Consider the following 16,977-nt stretch of genomic DNA (forward strand, 5'->3'; position numbering starts at 1 on the left):
CGTGGAGGAGGGGGGGACCCACAGGCCCGGCCACACAGCTTGTTACTGAGGAGACAGAGGAGGCCTCGACATCCGGTGGATCACCAGTGCTGGGATTCCCTTTGTCCCTCTGCACCCCAGGTACACCTCCTTCTCTGGGGCAAGCAGAAGACCCCTTGATGACAGGCGACCAGCCCCCTGGCCCCTCTCGGGATGACTTGCAGGCTTTGAGAGAGCTTATATTGGCCCTCCCCAGCAAAAAAGATCTGGAGGATGTGGTGGCCAGAATAGAATCCTCCCAGCAGGTGGCGCTGACTACCCTGAGAGAGGAAATGGTGGTGCTGGAAGATAGAATAGAGGCAACAGAGCAAGCACAGGAGTCCCTGGAGGTTAGAATGGAAAGGATTGAACGGGACTGTGAGTCTTCTAATGCCCGCATTAGGGAGCTTGCTCTGCTATTGGACGATCAAGAAAATAGGGGCAGAAGAAATAATATAAGGCTGAAGGGAATTCCGGAGGACTGGCCCCAAGATATGCTGCGCACCAAAGTCTTATCTATATTCAATCAAGTCACTGATCGCCCACCTGAGGCCGCCTATCTCTTTGACAGAATTCATAGGGTCGCAAGGCCCGGCCCCAGATCTGCTTCCTTCCCCAGAGACGTATTATGTCGCTTGCATTACTATGGGGACAGAGAGAGGATTCTTCAGGGAGCCTGGTCGCGTGGCTCCGTGGAAGTAGATGGGGCTGTGGTGAAGCTATTCCCGGATGTCTCTGGCCGCACATTATATATGAGACGGTTGCTTCACCCCCTTTTGCTCAAAATCAAGGAGGCAGGCGCCTCGTACAGATGGGGCCACCCCTTTCATCTAATTGTCCGCAAGGGGGACACCGTGTTCCCATTGAGGAGGCACTCTGAGCTTTCAAAGTTGTATGACTTTCTTGGAATACCAGACTGCTCAATCCCGGACTGGATGGAGTGGGAACCTCAGGCCCCAACTGGACGGCGAAGGAGGAGGGATGACGTCCAATCCTCCCACTGTGATGATCTTGGAGGGTCATGAAATCTCTCGGTTGTTGATGGGTCGGGGAAGTGACCAAAGTGATGGCTGGGTGGTCGGGAGAGGAGTATGGTTGGGGGTTGCCTGGGGGTGTCCCCTGACCTCCTTGCTCCGCTGGCAAGGGTTCTGGCCGTTTGATGGGCCCAACAGACCACAGCGTACTGACTTACGTTCAATGTAACTTTAATCTGTTGACGTTGGGTCGTTTGTGGGGGGGGCGGGGGGGGGTGTTTGCATTTCCGTCTTGGGTGGGTGGGACCGCGGGAGGTTAAGTTAACAGACCCTCCTCGTTTGATCGGGGTCCGGGTCACTAAGCATACATAAGTGAGGCGCGGGTTGGAGCTCTGGCCACATGTCAGTTCTTGTCCCTAACTATCCCTAAGCAGTTTCTGGGCTGGTCCCTGGTACTGCGTGCGGCAAAACTGCTGCTTTTCCACTCTCGGCCTTTCCACTTTTTGCTCTCATACTTCTTTCTCTTTCCCCTGCTAAAGGGTCTCTGCTTTCGCTTATCTACATCCTCTCTACTCTCCCTCTTCCACTCATCCGTTTCCCCCCCTCCTTTTCTTCCCCTCGGGTTTTTTTTTTTTTTTTTTGCTGGGGTGTAATTTGTTGTTCGTTTTTCCAGAGGTCAGTGACGGAGTATGACGAAGCAGAAACAAGCCGAGCTTCAGGTGGGCTCACTGAATGTTAAGGGTCTTCACAGCCCGGAGAAACGGTCTATTCTCCTGAACCTACTATGGAAAAACAGAATTCAGGTCGCTTTCCTCCAAGAAACACACTACTGTAAGGCAAAACCATACAAACTTGCTGATAGAAGGTATCCTGTAGTGCATCATTCACCCTCCCCCGACTCTAGATCCAGGGGCACGAGCATCTTAATGTCCAGTACGCTCCCATGGGAACTGTTGGACTCTCGATCGGATGATCAGGGAAGGCTTCTGATGCTTAAGGGACGCATTGCTACACAGACTTTCACTTTTGTGGCGGTCTACTTGCCAAATTCGGGTCAATGCCCTACATTGCTGCGTTACCTTGAGCAGATAGAGGAATTCTCTGAGGGTACTCTGGTCTTTGGGGGCGACTTTAATGTTGTGTTGGAGCCGCCGAGGGATAGCTCCAAAGGGGTGTCCAGTGTGCCACATTCGGCACTACGTCGCTTGCGACGGGGTTTACATGATCATCAACTAATAGACACTTGGCGATTGATGCACCCATCAGACAAAGATTTTTCATTTTACTCGGCAGCGCATGATTGCTACTCCAGGTTAGACCTCATTTTCCTTAAACATGGGGATCTACATTCTCTGGTGGCTTCCTCAATCGAGTGCATATCATTCTCTGATCACGCCTTGATCACAATAACTCTATCCCTCGGCTACCCCATCGGGAGGCAGAGTCAGTGGACCCTGAACACTTCGCTACTCGACGAACCGGTGACAATGCAGGAAATAAGGGATGCCTTGAGGGAATATTTCAGTGGCAGTGGGGGGGGGGGGGGAGGTGTCCCCGGGCATAGTCTGGGAGGCACATAAATGTGTGGCGAGGGGTCTGTTTATCAAACATGGGGCACGCTTGAAGAGAGAAAGAGAAGCTAGGGCTACATCCCTTTTGGCAGACATTAGAGAGCTGGAGGCAATTCACAAGGGGTCTCTGGGAGGGGATGTGGGGGCCATTTTGGTCAAGAAGAGGGAGGAACTGAGGACCCTACTATGCTGTAAAGCTAGGGGAACATTGGCTAGGTGTAGACGGCATTTCTATGAATTTGGCAATAAGAGTGGCAGGACCCTGGCTAGAGCTCTGAGGACTCAGAGAGCGAGAGGATATGTCTCTAAGGTGCACATCGCGGGAGATAGGTGGGCTACTTTGCCGAAAGACATTGCCTCCGCTTTTAAAGATTTCTTTACTGCCCTCTATGCAATTGATGAGGGGCGGTCTGAGGGGGCCAGGACGGAGTTGCGTAGCCGTATACGGATGTACATCGCGGACTCCGGCTTGGGACATCTCAAGCCGGAGGCTGCGGCCGAGCTGGAAAGACCCATCTCGGAGGAGGATTACTGGTCTGCACTTAAAAAATCCCCCACAGGCAAGGCTCCTGGCCCGGATGGTTTCCCTCTGCTCTATTACAAAAAGTTGGATTCCATTTTGATTTCCCCATTTCTTTCAGCATTCAATTATGGCCCACATTCTGGAGCTGCTCCCTTGCCAAGGGATACCCTAGCTGCTAATATAGTTGTCATCCCTAAAGAGGGCAAAGATCCTTCGTTGTGCTCTAGTTACCGACCCATTTCCCTCCTCAACACAGACCTGAAGCTCTTCACTAGGATTCTTTCGGATAGACTCACCCCTTTGCTTGGGGAGATTGTTCACCCTGACCAGGCCGGGTTCATGGCGGGTAGGGAAGCAAGGGACAACACGACTAAGGCGTTGAACATAATACACAAGGCTAAATCCGATGGGCTGCCTTTGATGCTTCTGTCGACCGACGCAGAAAAAGCGTTCGACAGAGTTAACTGGATTTTTATGGAGGAGGTCCTGCGGGCTGTGGGGCTGGGGAGTAGGATGCTTACTTGGATATGTTCCCTGTACAGCATCCCTTCGGCAGCAGTCAGAGTGAACGGTCTCCTTTCAGAGAGATTCCCCATTCGCAATGGAACAAGACAGGGTTGTCCTCTCTCGCCCTTGATTTTCATATTGACTCTGGAACCCCTGCTCAGTCGGATCAGAGGCAACATTAACATTTCGGGCCCTAACGTCTCTGGTTCTACTTATAAAATCGCGGCTTATGCGGACGATTTGCTTTTTTTCATTACCAACCCTCGGGTTTCCCTCCCTAATCTTCTGAGAGAGTTGGAAACATACTCCTCTCTATCTAACTTTAGAATTAATATGTCAAAATCGGAGGCCCTAAATATATCTCTTCCTCCTGAGCAAGTCACATCGCTACAATCCGCGTTCGAGTTTAGGTGGGCTAGCCAGTCCTTGAAGTATTTGGGCGTCCAGTTGGCTGCGGACTCTAGTCAAATTTACAAGTTGAATTTTCACCCGCTCCTGCAATCAATTAGAAAAGACTGCGCTAACTGGGGGAAGGGCTACTTCACATGGTTCGGGAGATGTGCAATACTGAAGATGAATATCCTGCCACGTCTCTTATACCTCTTTCAATCCTTGCCGATTAGGATCCCTAGCTCTTTCTTCAAGGAACTGGCCTCTTTACAGATCAAATTTATCTGGGCCAACAAACCGGCGAGACTCTCCCGGTCTCTTTTGTGCAGACCTAAGATTAGGGGTGGCCTGGGTATCCCAGACCTTAAAAAGTACTATTTGGCCACGCATATGGTTAGGGTATTGGACTGGTGCCGCCATTCCAGCACAAAGCCGTGGGTGGCCCTAGAACAGAGCTTCTCGGAAATACATCTCCCGGCCATCCCCTGGCTTTTGAACCTCTCCCTGCCTGCTCTGAGATCTCATCCTACCATCGGCGCCACTGTTGAATGTTGTTCGAGAAGGGAGGTCAGACGACTCCTTTTGCCAGTGCCTTCCCCTATGACACCCGTGTTGGGCGACCCGGAATTCCGTCCTGGTCTCTTGGACCCGGTCTTCAGGGGGTGGGTTCAGGGGGGCAAATTCAGAGCTTGTCATCTGGGTAGAGAGGGGGATTGGTTTTCACTAGCGGATATTCGGGGCTTCTTGCCTCCGGGCCCCTTGGGGGATTGGAGGGCTATGCAGATGAGGCACTACATGCACTCCCTCCCTCACTTCAGTCGATATGCCGGACCTCCTACGGGATTTGAAAAGTTGTGCCTGGGAGGGGGAGTCTTGCGGCACTCTCTATCCTTGGTATACAACATGTTATCAGATCCGGGGGACTTGCCCCCCCCGGCTTACCTTTTGCAGTGGGAGAGGGACCTGGGGATTAGCTTATCCGACTCACAAAGAAACAACATCCTCCAGCTAGCACATAGAACTTCGATCAGTTCCAGACTGTTGGAAGCTAATTACAAATTGTTGGCCAGGTGGTACAGGGTCCCGACCAGACTACATAGAATGTTTCCCTCAGTTGACCCGGTTTGTTGGAGATGCGGTCAGGGGGAGGGTGATTTTATGCACATTTTTTGGTCTTGCCCTTCTCTGCAGCGGTTTTGGTCAGAAGTGGGGGAGGTAATCAGACGAGTGACCGGTACTACTGAAAAAATGGGTCCGGAGCTATTCATTCTACAGCTATCCGAACTCCCGGTCTCTAAATATAGGAGATCTTTGCTTAGATTTCTGGTCATGTCTGCCAGGTCTTGCATTCCGCTTGGTTGGAAGTCTAATACCCCCCCCACGGTGACACAGTGGGTTTCGCGGATTAACGATCTGATGTATATGGAGGATTTGACATCCTCTATTAATGATCGCCAGGAAGACTTTTATAGGACATGGTTCCCATGGATGGAGTTCACCTACTCGGCGGAGTACGCGGACTTGTTCTCTGAACCTCAGGATTCGTGAATTATCCTCCTCCACCCCTCCCCCCTTTTTTTTTTTTTTTTTTTTTTTTTTTTCTTTCTTCTCGCATTCTTTCTCCCCCTCTCTTTCTTCCTCTCTACACTACTCCCTGATCTTCTCTCCTGCTCTCTTCTCCTACCCCTCTCTATTTCTTTCTTTCTCTACAATCCTTCAATCTTTTCTCAGGCTTGATTTCTCTTTTTTTTCGCTCTTCTTCCTACTTACATTAGGTTGGGTCGGCTTATAAAATATGTAAACTGGGCCAGACTTGAGTAGTAGCGGGGATGGGAATTGCATATGTGTGCTTATTGTTTGTATATATTCTACCGTCATTTCTGTAATAATACCTGCGTCCCAGTTGGGAGCAGGAGATGTATTGTTTGATACGAGTTTGGCTTTAAAATAAAGAATTTAAAAAAAAAAAAAAAAAAGATTGAGAGCGGCCTCAGGATCAGAATCCTGATCAGCTGTCTCCGCTTCATCATCCAGGGATTCCCCCCGCTGAGACCCTGACCAATATGAAGATGTCGAGGGAATTTCCCAGCGAGCTCGCTTAGACGGTCAGGGGCTGGGGTCTGTATCAGAGACCTCACTCTGGGATCTATGAGACACCCCGGGGAGACCTCTGGTCCAACTGAGGTGGGCCAGGGAGCAATGATTCAACAGTGCCCCTGTGCTGAGATACCGGTCTGGATTGCTCAGTGGATCCTGCCGGCAGAGGGGTCGTACATGCGGCGCAGGCAGCATAGTAAGCCTGTGGTTTGGCACCCCTGCCTTTTATGGGCGCCATGCTGTTGACTTCCCTGAGCAACACAATATATATACAGAATCAACTGTGCACCATACAGTGTAAAGCATATCTTATAAACATATGATTTAAAATTACACTCCTGCACAAATGTGGCTAGCACCACAGATGCTGCATACCCCCCGCATAAAGCGGTTGTGAGGCCACCAGGGTCCCTGCCTGGGTCTGTCAGAATTTGTCCCCCTCTGCAGCATTCAAGGAGCTGACAGGAATGGCTGCCGGCTTCTGAGGAGAGGACAGTGAGGGGGGTGGAGTATGCAAAGCATGCTCCAGCCCTCAGTGCTGCTCATCCTGTGCAGCGTCCCGCCCTTCCCCTGCTTGTCAGGGCTGTGGGCGGGAGGAAGAAAGACTAGGCCGCAAAAGCCGGGGACTCGAGTAATAAACGCGGCCGCCGTAAAAGCGCGGCCGCGCGGAAGTCCCCGGCGCACTACAAGTCCCAGCCGCGCCTCAGTGTCAAAACATGGCGGCGGCGGTCAGCGCGGTAGTCTCCCTACATAAACACACTCAGCGATGCTGAGTGTGTAATGGCACGGCTGCCGGCGTCCTGAGAGAGGAGGAAGCCGTGGGCGTGACCCTTAGAAAGTGCGGGAACTGGTGCCTCACAGTGCAGTGAGGGGAGTGGAGTATGCAAAGCATGCTCCAGCCCTCACTGCAGCTCGTCTGTAAAGCGTCCCGCCCTTCCCCTGCCTGTCAGGGCTGTGGGCGGGAGGAGGAAACACTAGGCCGTACAAGCCGGGGACTCAAGTAATGAGCGCGGCTGCCATAAAAGCGCGGCCGCGCGGAAGTCCCCGGCGCACTACAAGTCCCAGCCGCGCCTCAGTGTTAAAAACATGGCGGCGGCGGTAGTACGGTAGTCCCCCTACATAAACACACTCAGCGACGCTGAGTGTGTAATGGCACATTAACCCGGTCAGCGCCGCGGTCCCCGGTGCACTAGCACACCCAGCAATGCTGGAGTGTTGCTGTGCGCGGTCCCCACAGGGACACAGAGTACCTTCAAGTAGCAGGGCCATGTCCCTGAACGATACCCGGCTCCTATCCAGCAGAGTCTTAGGAGCTGTGGATGGAGCACGGTCTCAGTGCCTGGAGACCGGTAAGATCCCACTTCACCCAGAGCCCTGAGGGGGATGGGGAAGGAAAGCAGCATGTGGGCTCCAGCCTCCGTACCCGCAATGGATACCTCAACCTTAACAACACCGCCGACAAGAGTGGGGTGAGAAGGGAGCATGCTGGGGGCCCTATATGGGCCCACTTTTCTTCCATCCGACATGGTCAGCAGCTGCTGCTGACCCATCTATGGAGCTGTGCGTGCGTGTCTGACCTCCTTCGCACAAAGCAAAAAACTGAGGAGCCCGTGGGAGCACGGGGGGTGTATAGGCAGAAGGGGAGGGGCTTAACACTTTTAAGTGTAATACTTTGTGCGGCCTCCGGAGGCATAGCCTATACACCCAATTGTCTGGGTCTCCCAATAGAGCGACAAAGAAAATCTGTTTCCCAGTTTTCTACGCCCGGAATGTGAACTGCGGAGATGGTGGAAGCTGTGTCTTCCACCCACTGCAGAATCCGCCGGACTTCCTGGAAGGCTTGACGACTGCGAGTGCCGCCTTGGTGGTTGATGTAGGCGACGGCAGTGGCGTTGTCCGACTGGATACGGATCTGCCTGCCCTCCAGCCACCGATGGAAAGCCAATAGGGCTAGATATACTGCCCTTATCTCCAGGATATTGATCTGAAAGGACGATTCTATCGGAGTCCAGGTTCCTTGAGCCCTGTGGTGGAGAAAAACCGCTCCCCAACCTGACAGGCTCGCGTCCGTGGTGACCACAGCCCAGGTTGGGGGTAGGAAGGATTTTCCCCGCGACAGAGAGGTGGGTAGGAGCCACCACTGAAGTGACGTCTTGGTTGCAAGGGAAAGAGAGACGTTCTTGTCGAGGGAAGCCGCACTCTTGTCCCATTTGCGGAGAATGTCCCATTGGAGTGGCCGTAGATGGAATTGCGCGAACGGCACTGCCTCCATAGCTGCCACCATCTTCCCCAGGAAGTGCATGAGGCGCCTTAAGGGGTGTGACTGACTCCGAAGAAGTGATTGCACCCCTGCCTGCAGAGAAAGCAGTTTGTCGCTTGGAAGCTTGACTAACGCTGGCTGTGTATGAAACTCCATCCCGAGGTAAGTCAGTGATTGGGTCGGTGTCAACTTGGATTTCGGGAAGTTGATGATCCACCCGAACTGCTGGAGAGTCGCCAGAGCGACGGAAAGGCTTTGTTGACACGCCACCCGAGAAGGGGCCCTGACTAGGAGATCGTCTAAGTAGGGGATCACCGAGTGGCCCTGAGAATGCAGGACCGCCACGACGGATGCATGACTTTGGTGAAAACCCGTGGGGCTGTCGCCAGGCCGAAAGGCAATGCCACGAACTGAAGGTGTTCGTCCCCGATGGCGAAACGCAGGAAACATTGATGTTCGGGTGCGATCAGCACATGGAGATAAGCATCCTTGATGTCGATCGATGCTAGGAAGTCTCCTTGTGACATCGAGGCGATGACCGAGCGGAGAGATTCCATCCGAAACAGTCTGGTTCTCACATGTCTGTTGAGTAGCTTGAGGTCCAGAACGGGACGGAATGACCCGTCCTTTTTTGGCACCACGAACAAGTTGGAGTAAAATCCGCGACCACGTTACTGAAGGGGAACGGGGATCACAACTCCTATCTTTAGAGCGTCCACTGCCTAAAAAAGTGCGTCGGCCTGAGCGGGGGGGCGGAGAGGTTCTGAAGAAACGAGCCGCAGGACGAGAGCTGAACTCTATCCTGTAACCATGAGACAGAATGTCTCTCACCCATCGGTCTTGAACATGTGGCCACCAGGCGTCGCCAAAGCGGGAGAGCCTGCCACCGACCGAGGATGCGGCTAGGGGAGGCCGAGAGACATGAGGAGGCCGTCTTGGAGGCAGTGCCTCCTGCGGCCTTTTGGGGGCGTGACTTGGACCGCCACGCATAGGAGTTCCTCTGGCCTTTCTCCGGTCGGTTGGACGAAGAGGATTGGGGCTTGGCGGAGGGACGAAAGGACCGAAACCTCGATTGGATTTTTCTCTGCTGAGGTCTCTTAGGTTTGGACTGGGGTAAGGAGGAGTCCTTTCCCTTGGATTCCTTAATAATCTCATCCAATCGTTCGCCAAATAAACGGTCGCCAGAAAAGGGCAAACCAGTTAAGAACCTTTTGGAAGCAGAGTCTGCTTTCCATTCGCGCAGCCACATGGCCCTGCGGACTACCACGGAGTTAGCGGATGCCACGGCCGTACGGCTAGCGGAGTCCAGGACGGCGTTCATGGCGTAGGACGAAAAGGCTGATGCCTGAGAGGTCAAAGACGAAACATGCGGAGCAGAATTCCGTGTGACAGCATTAATCTCAGTCAGACATGCCGAGATAGCTTGGAGAGCCCACACGGCTGCAAAGGCCGGGGCGAAAGACGCGCCCGTGGCCTCATAGATGGACTTCACCAAGAGCTCTGTCTGTCAGTGGCATCCTTCAGGGATGAGCCATCTGCAACAGACACAACGGACCTAGCCGCCAATCTAGAGACTGGAGGATCCACCTTGGGAGAGTGAGCCCAACCCTTAACGACTTCAGATGGAAAGGGATAACGCGTGTCAGTGTGCAGTTTAGCAAAGCGCTTGTCCGGGACCGCTCTGGGCTTCTGGACAGCATCCCTGAAGTTAGAGTGATCAAAAAACGTATTACGCGTACGTTTGGGGAACAGAAACTGGTGTTTCTCCTGCTGAGAAGCAGACTCCTCTACAGGAGGAGGCGGGGGTGAGAGATCCAACACCTGGTTGATGGACGAGATAAGATCATTTACTAAGGCGTCCCCCTCAGGTGTATCAAGGTTAAGGGCGAAGCCAGGGTCAGAGCCCTGAGCTCCCACGTCCGCCTCGTCTTCCTGAGAGTCCTCAAGCTGGGAACCCGAGCAGCGTGAAGAAGTCGGGGAAGAGTCCCAGCGAGACCGCTTAGCCGGTCTGGGACTGCGATCCGGGCAGGAGTCCTCCGCCTGAGACCTAGGGGCTAACCTGGGAGCGCGCTGCGGCGCGGACCGAGAGGGGCCTGGAGGAGACAAGCTAACAGGGGCCGGGGCCTGTGAAAGGTCCGGTCTGGACTGCAATGCCTCAAGGAGCTTAGAATGCCCGAGGCTCCGGCTGAGCAAGCGTGGCAGGAGTCGAGCATTGCTCACAGTGGGGGTAGGTGGATCCCGCAGGCAACATAGCCCAACAAGAGGTACAGGCCGCGAAAAAAACCTGTGCCTTAGTAGCTTTGCTCCTTATGGACGACATGCTGTTGTCTCCTAGGAGAGTGACCACTGAGGGTATATGGGAAAAGGGTATACAGCCTGACCAAACAGATATACCGTGTTTCCCCGAAAGTAGGACCCCCCCGAAAGTAAGGCAGGGTGTGGGTTTCGGGGGGGTCCGCCAATGTAGGGCACCCCCCGATTGTAAGGCAGGGTAGCGGGGGGCCCGGGGAATGTAAGGCCGCATATGGGTGGGGTCACTGGGGACAGTACAGGAACTTGCCGCTGTTCCCTCGCTCCATCCAGGCCTTCTCCAGCCTCGTGCCACCCGTGGTCCGTCTCCGATGAATGGCCCCCGCAAGGCTCCCTGCTGGCCATCAGCTCGAGCTGTGATTGGCCAGTCAGCCGGCTCGCAGCTGATTGGCCCTCAGCTCGAGCTGCGATTGGCCAGTCAGCCGGCTCGCAGCTGATTGGCCCTCAGCTCGAGCTGCGATTGGCCAGTCAGCCGGCTCGCAGCTGATTGGCCGAAATCAGCCGCGACGTCACCGCCTGCTCGCTCCGATTGGTCCAGCGTCCCTGGCATCTGAATCGTCCCCCCGGCACCGCAGAGGAGATCGAAACAGAAGGAAAGTAACGGTAAGTTCCGAAACTCTCTCTGTGTGTGTCTGTGTGTGTGTGTACGGTATGTGTACGGTATGTGTACGGTATGTGTACGGTATGTGTACGGTATGTGTACGGTATGTGTACGGTATGTGTACGGTATGTGTATGGTATGTGTATGGTATGTGTATGGGTGCCGTATGGGGCTGTATGTGTCAGTGTGTGTGTGTGTACGGTACCGGTACGATATGTGTGTGGGTGCCGTGTGGGGCTGTACCGGTACCGTATGTGTCAGTGTGTGTGGTGGCAGAGTGGGGGGCAGAACCACTGTATGGGGAGGCTGCAGGGGGGAGGATGGGGTGGATGCCAGACTCTCAAACAATGGGGAGGCTGCAGGGGGGAGGATTGTCATTTTTTTCCAATGTAAGGCCTCCCCCGAAAGTAAGGCAGGGTGGGACTTTTGGGGGTAAAATTAATGTAAGACAGGGCCTTACTTTCGGGGAAACACGGTATATATCTATTATATATATATGTATCTATTCCGGCACCCTAGGGGGGCCAGCACCGGGTGATCGGTGTGGCTTACCGACCGCTAACGAGCAGAGTGTGTCCTCCAGATTCCCTGTCTTGGATCCCCCGGAGCCGCCGAGCTCTGTTCACTGAGAAGCGTCCACCGGCAGAATGCCAGAAAATGGCCGCCGGAGCTCTCGGGGGAGGAGTGGGGCCGAGGGCGGCGCCAGCAAAGAGCGGGAATCTGGGGTCCCCACAGTGGTCAGTGAGGGGGGAGGAAGACATGCAGGATGCTCCAGCCCTCACATCCGACGTCATGTCGGTAATCCCGCCCTTACCCCTGACAGGCAGGCCTGGGGGCGGGATTTTCGCGACTAGGCCGCGGTGAAGCCGGGGACTAAATTTGAGGCCGCGCCCGACAAGCAGGCACGGTCGGCGCGGAAGTCCACCGGCCTCCTCAGTTTTACAACTACCGCGGCTTCCGGGAAGAAGGTGCGCTCTCTGTACGGTCCCCTATGGGGACACAGAGTACCTTTAAGTTGCAGGGCCCGGTCCCTGGGGTTGAAGAGGCTCCGGTCCGGCAGGTTCCACCAGGGGCTGCGGATGGAGCACGGTCCCAGCAAATGGATGACCGCTCAGGATCCCACTTCTCCCAGAGCCGCATAAGGGATGGTGAAGGAGACGGCATGTGGCTCCAGCCTCTGTACCCGCAATGGGTACCTCAACCTTAACAACACCGCCGCCATAGTGGGGTGAGAAGGGAACATGCCGGGGGCCCCGTGGGGGCCCTCTTTTCTTCCAACCGACATAACTAAGTATGAGAATGCATGAGTGGATGTGTGCCTCCTTCCACACAAAGCATAAAACTGAGGAGCCCGTGGTCCACGGGAGGGTGTATAGGCAGAGGGGAGGGGTTACACTTTTTAAAGTGTAATACTTTGTATGGCCTCCAGAGGCAGAAGCTATACACCCAATTGTCTGGGTCTCCCAATGGAGCGACAAAGAAATGAACAAACTGCACAAATCTGATGAAGAACGTAAAGAGAATCTAACACATGGTATGATCTGCGAGCGGGATGTTATAGACATTTTTTTGGGGGGGTCGGGAGTGGCAGCACAAGCCATATGTTATTCATTGAAATCCCAGTCCAGTGGCCGGTCCTAGTCAGCGATTGCCAATTTTCCATTTATGACTTCAGAAATAGTTGTCAATCACTAGCAGGACCACCCACTGGACTCAGTAATAATAATAATAATGGGACTCCTCCCCAGCAGGACCGCCCCACCGGACTCCTCCCCAGCAGGACCGCCCCACCGGACTCCTCCCCAGCAGGACCGCCCCACCGGACTCCTCCCCAGCAGGACCGCCCCACCGGACTCCTCCCCAGCAGGACCGCCCCACCGGACTCCTCCCCAGCAATAATAATCGGACTCATCCCTAGCAGGACCACTAACTTGACTCATCCTTACCAGGACTGCCCATTGGATACAGTAATAATAATGGGACTCATTCGTAGCAGGACCACCCACTGGATTCATCCCTAGCAATAATGGGACTCATCCCTGGCAGGACCACCCACTTGACTTGTTTCAGCGTTCTCAATGAATAAATTACAGGTTATACTGAATCTCCCCCCCCCCCTCCAAAAAACAAACCCAGACATTAATCTGCTCGGCTTCTACTGTGCTCTCCATAGATTGCACTGCAGGAACGTGACAGGTTCCCTCTTGGAAACCCATACATTCCCATTCTTCCGCTTACCCCTTCTTTTTCATTCTCCATCAAAACTTTCTTCAACGCCACCTTCTTCCCAGTCTGTCGATGTTTGGCCTTGAACACTTCACTAAAAAGAAAAAAAAAGCAGCAGGTCACATATGTGCAATAATACAAAGACAAGACGTGAGATGGATAACCACCACTCCATACACTTCTAAGGGGCCTAATGTCCGAAAAGTGAATGGAGCAATAACAGCACATGCACAATACTACGCTCGCATTGTGGAGAGCAGCGGGACGCCTGAGGTCGGACTCCACAGATCAGACATTTATCACCTATACAATGGATAGTCTTTTGTAAGAACGGACACACTCAGAAAATTCATAACCGCTTACCGGTAATGTGTTTTTTTCTGAACCCATGACAGCACCACGATGTAAGGGTGGTGCTGGAAAAAACGTAATTACTTACCGGTAATGTGTTTTTTCTGAACCCATGACAGCACCATTACATCGTGGTGCTGTCATGGGTGCTGGAAAAAACTACTAGGACCGCCCACTGGACTCATCCCTACTAGGACCGCCCACTGGACTCATCCCTAGCAATAATAATGGGACTCATCATCCCTACTAAAACCGCCCACTGGACTGTTCCCTAGTAATAATGGGACTCATCCCTACTAGGACCGCCCACTGGACTCCCCTAGTAATAATAATGGGACTCATCCCTACTAGGACCGCCCACTGGACTCATTCCTAGTAATAATAATGGGACTCATCCCTACTAGGACCGCCCACGGACTCATCCCTAGTAATAATAATGGGACTCATCCCTACTAGGACCGCCCACGGACTCATCCCTAGTAATAATAATGGGACTCATCCCTACTAGGACCGCCCACTGGACTCATCCCTAGTAATAATAATGGGACTCATCCCTACTAGGACCGTCCACGGACTCATCCCTTGTAATAATAATGGGACTCATCCCTAGTAATAATAATGGGACTCATCCCTACTAGGACCGCCCACGGACTCCACGGAGCAGACATTTATCACCTATACAATGGATAGTCTTTTGTAAGAACAGACACACTCAGAAAATTCATAACTACTTACCGGTAATGTGTTTTTTTTCTGAACCATGACAGCACCTTTACATCGAGGTGCGGTTATGGGTTCTGGAGGAAAAAAAAAAGGATTTTCCTTCTCTTTAGTGATTTATGTCTCCACTCTTTCTCAAATACTGCAAACAAACAAAGTAGTATACATACTATGGAAGGCGAAACCAAGTCACAGATGAATCATTAGCATCACTAAACGTTTAGACTGCTAATCCAATCGTCTTTATGTTAATACTACTTAGGCTAGGTTCACACACTGCGTTTTTTTGATGCTGCGTTTTTGTGCGTTTTTTTGCGGCAAAAACGCACCCGCGTCAAAAAACGCACGCATTTTGCCGCGATTTGGTGCGTTTTTGCTCACTGCGTCTTTATGCGTTTTTTATCAGTGAACAAAAAAAAAAAGGTCTGATGTCATTTCCTTCTTCAATATGTTCTTCATTCTCCACTAGTGTATGCAGAAGAGCAGACAGCTGCAGAACTACAAGGCTCAGCATACTCCATCCAGGACTGTATGCTTGAGGGAGAGTCAGGGGGAGCAGACCTACAAGGCTCAGCATCCTCCATCCAATAGTGTATGCAGGAGAGCAGACAGCAGCTGTCGAACACTTAGGCTCAGCATCCTCCTTCCAGGACTGTATGCAGGATTTCTTTGCCCCCCCCCAAACAAAAAAAATGACGTGGGCTTCGCCATATTTTTGTATGCTATCCGGGTACAGCAGGCAGGTACAGGCTGCCCCCAACCCCCAGCTGCCTATTTGTACCCGGCTGGGAACCAAAAATATAGGGAAGCCCTTTTTTTTTTTTTTAATTATTTCATGAATTTCATGAAATAATTTTTTAAAAAAAAATGACGTGGGCTTCGCCCAATTTTTGAGTCTAGCCGGGTACAACTAGGCAGCTGGGGATTGGAATCCACAGTGCAGGGTGCCCATGCTTTCTGGGCACCCCCGCTGTGAATTGCAGTCCCGCAGCCACCCCAGAAAATGGCGCTTTCATAGAAGCGCCATCTTCTGGCGCTGTATCCAACTCTTCCAGCTGCCCTGATGCCGGATGGCTCGCTGGGTAATAATGGGGTTAGGGCTAGCCGTATAGCTGGCCCTAAGCCTGAAATTCATGGTGTCACGCCAATATTAGACATGGCCACCATGAATTTCTAGTAAAGATAAAAAAAAAACAGCACACAAAAAAATATTTTTATTAGAAATAAAACACAACACAATTAGTGACTCCATCTTTATTGAAATAAAGAACCCCCCCTCCGCAGTAATCCTGGGTCAAGGGTCCCGCGCCGTTCAATCCGGATCCAATATCATCTGATCGGTTTGCTGGAAGGCAAAGCGATCAGATGATGTGTCAGGTTCTAGGGGCTGAAGCACATCACACATCAGCTGATTGTACAAAAGCCGATTATACAATCAGCAGATGCATCGGTGCAAAAAAAAAATAAAAAAAAAAAAATACTCACTTATGTGCTGATTACCGGCAGCTCCTGCAGCGATGGGGCGGGAGTCTGATCCTGTCCGATCGCTGCAGCAGCTGCCGGTAATCAGGGATGAAGTCTCCTGACGCATCCGCTGATAGCTTAAACCGGCCGGGTGCCCGCGTCACCGCGATACTTACGATCACCTGATGTGTCAGGTGACTGCATCAGGTGATCCATCGCCAGGTCCTGCATCTATCGTACTGCCCGGAGAGACTGCACACACCCGGAGCAGCGATACCGTGAGAGGAGATGGGAGCGGGCATGGCACCGGGAGTCTGCAGACAGGTGAGTATAACTTTTTTTTTTCTACTGTTCACTTTTGTTTTCGCAGCCGCTTCCACCTCCCGCCCAGACATGGCGCTGCACGGCAGCATACATGCACAGGACGGGAGGTGGAAGCAGCGGTGACTGTACCGGGTGGATTCACGCTTCTGTATATACTGACAGAAGGAATCCTCTTCCTGTACACGTCACTTTACTACCCACCTCCTGCGTTTATAGCTGCGTTTTTGGTCTTAGAAACGCACCAAAACGCAGCTATTTGCGTTACTCATTGCGTCTTTCAACATCCCATTGCACTCAATGGATGAAAAACGCAGTGAAAAACGCGGGAATCATTGACATGCTGCGTTTTTGTGGCACCACAAAAACGCAGCTGAAAAAAAACGCTGTGTGCAGACAGCAAAAATGAAAACTCAGACTTTGCTGGGGAAGCAAAGTCAAGCAGTTTTCTGAGCAAAAACGCACCCGAAAACTGCGCAAAAACGCCGCGAAAAACGCACTGTGTGAACTTACCCTTAAGGTACTGTCACACATAACGAGATCGCTAGCGAGATCGCAGCTGAGTCACCGTTTTGGTGACGCAGTAGCGATCCCGTTAGCGATCTCGTTATGTGTGACATCTACCAGCGATCAGGCCCCTGCTG

At 52.6% G+C, this 16,977-nt stretch overlaps 1 protein-coding gene across 2 annotated transcripts in view; it reads right to left on the reverse strand.

Moving 5' to 3' along the window:
- CDK9 (cyclin dependent kinase 9) overlaps window positions 1-16,977 on the reverse strand; it is a 36,677-nt gene that overhangs the window by 14,293 nt on the left and 5,407 nt on the right. For both annotated transcript variants that reach the window (XM_075324305.1, XM_075324304.1), the window contains exon 2: window positions 13,490-13,571. In XM_075324305.1, coding sequence (XP_075180420.1) covers window positions 13,490-13,571 — 82 coding nt within the window. The remainder of the gene's footprint in view (window positions 1-13,489; window positions 13,572-16,977) is intronic.

Source organism: Anomaloglossus baeobatrachus, chromosome 9 (assembly GCF_048569485.1).
Source record: "Anomaloglossus baeobatrachus isolate aAnoBae1 chromosome 9, aAnoBae1.hap1, whole genome shotgun sequence".
Lineage (NCBI taxonomy): Eukaryota > Metazoa > Chordata > Amphibia > Anura > Aromobatidae > Anomaloglossus > Anomaloglossus baeobatrachus.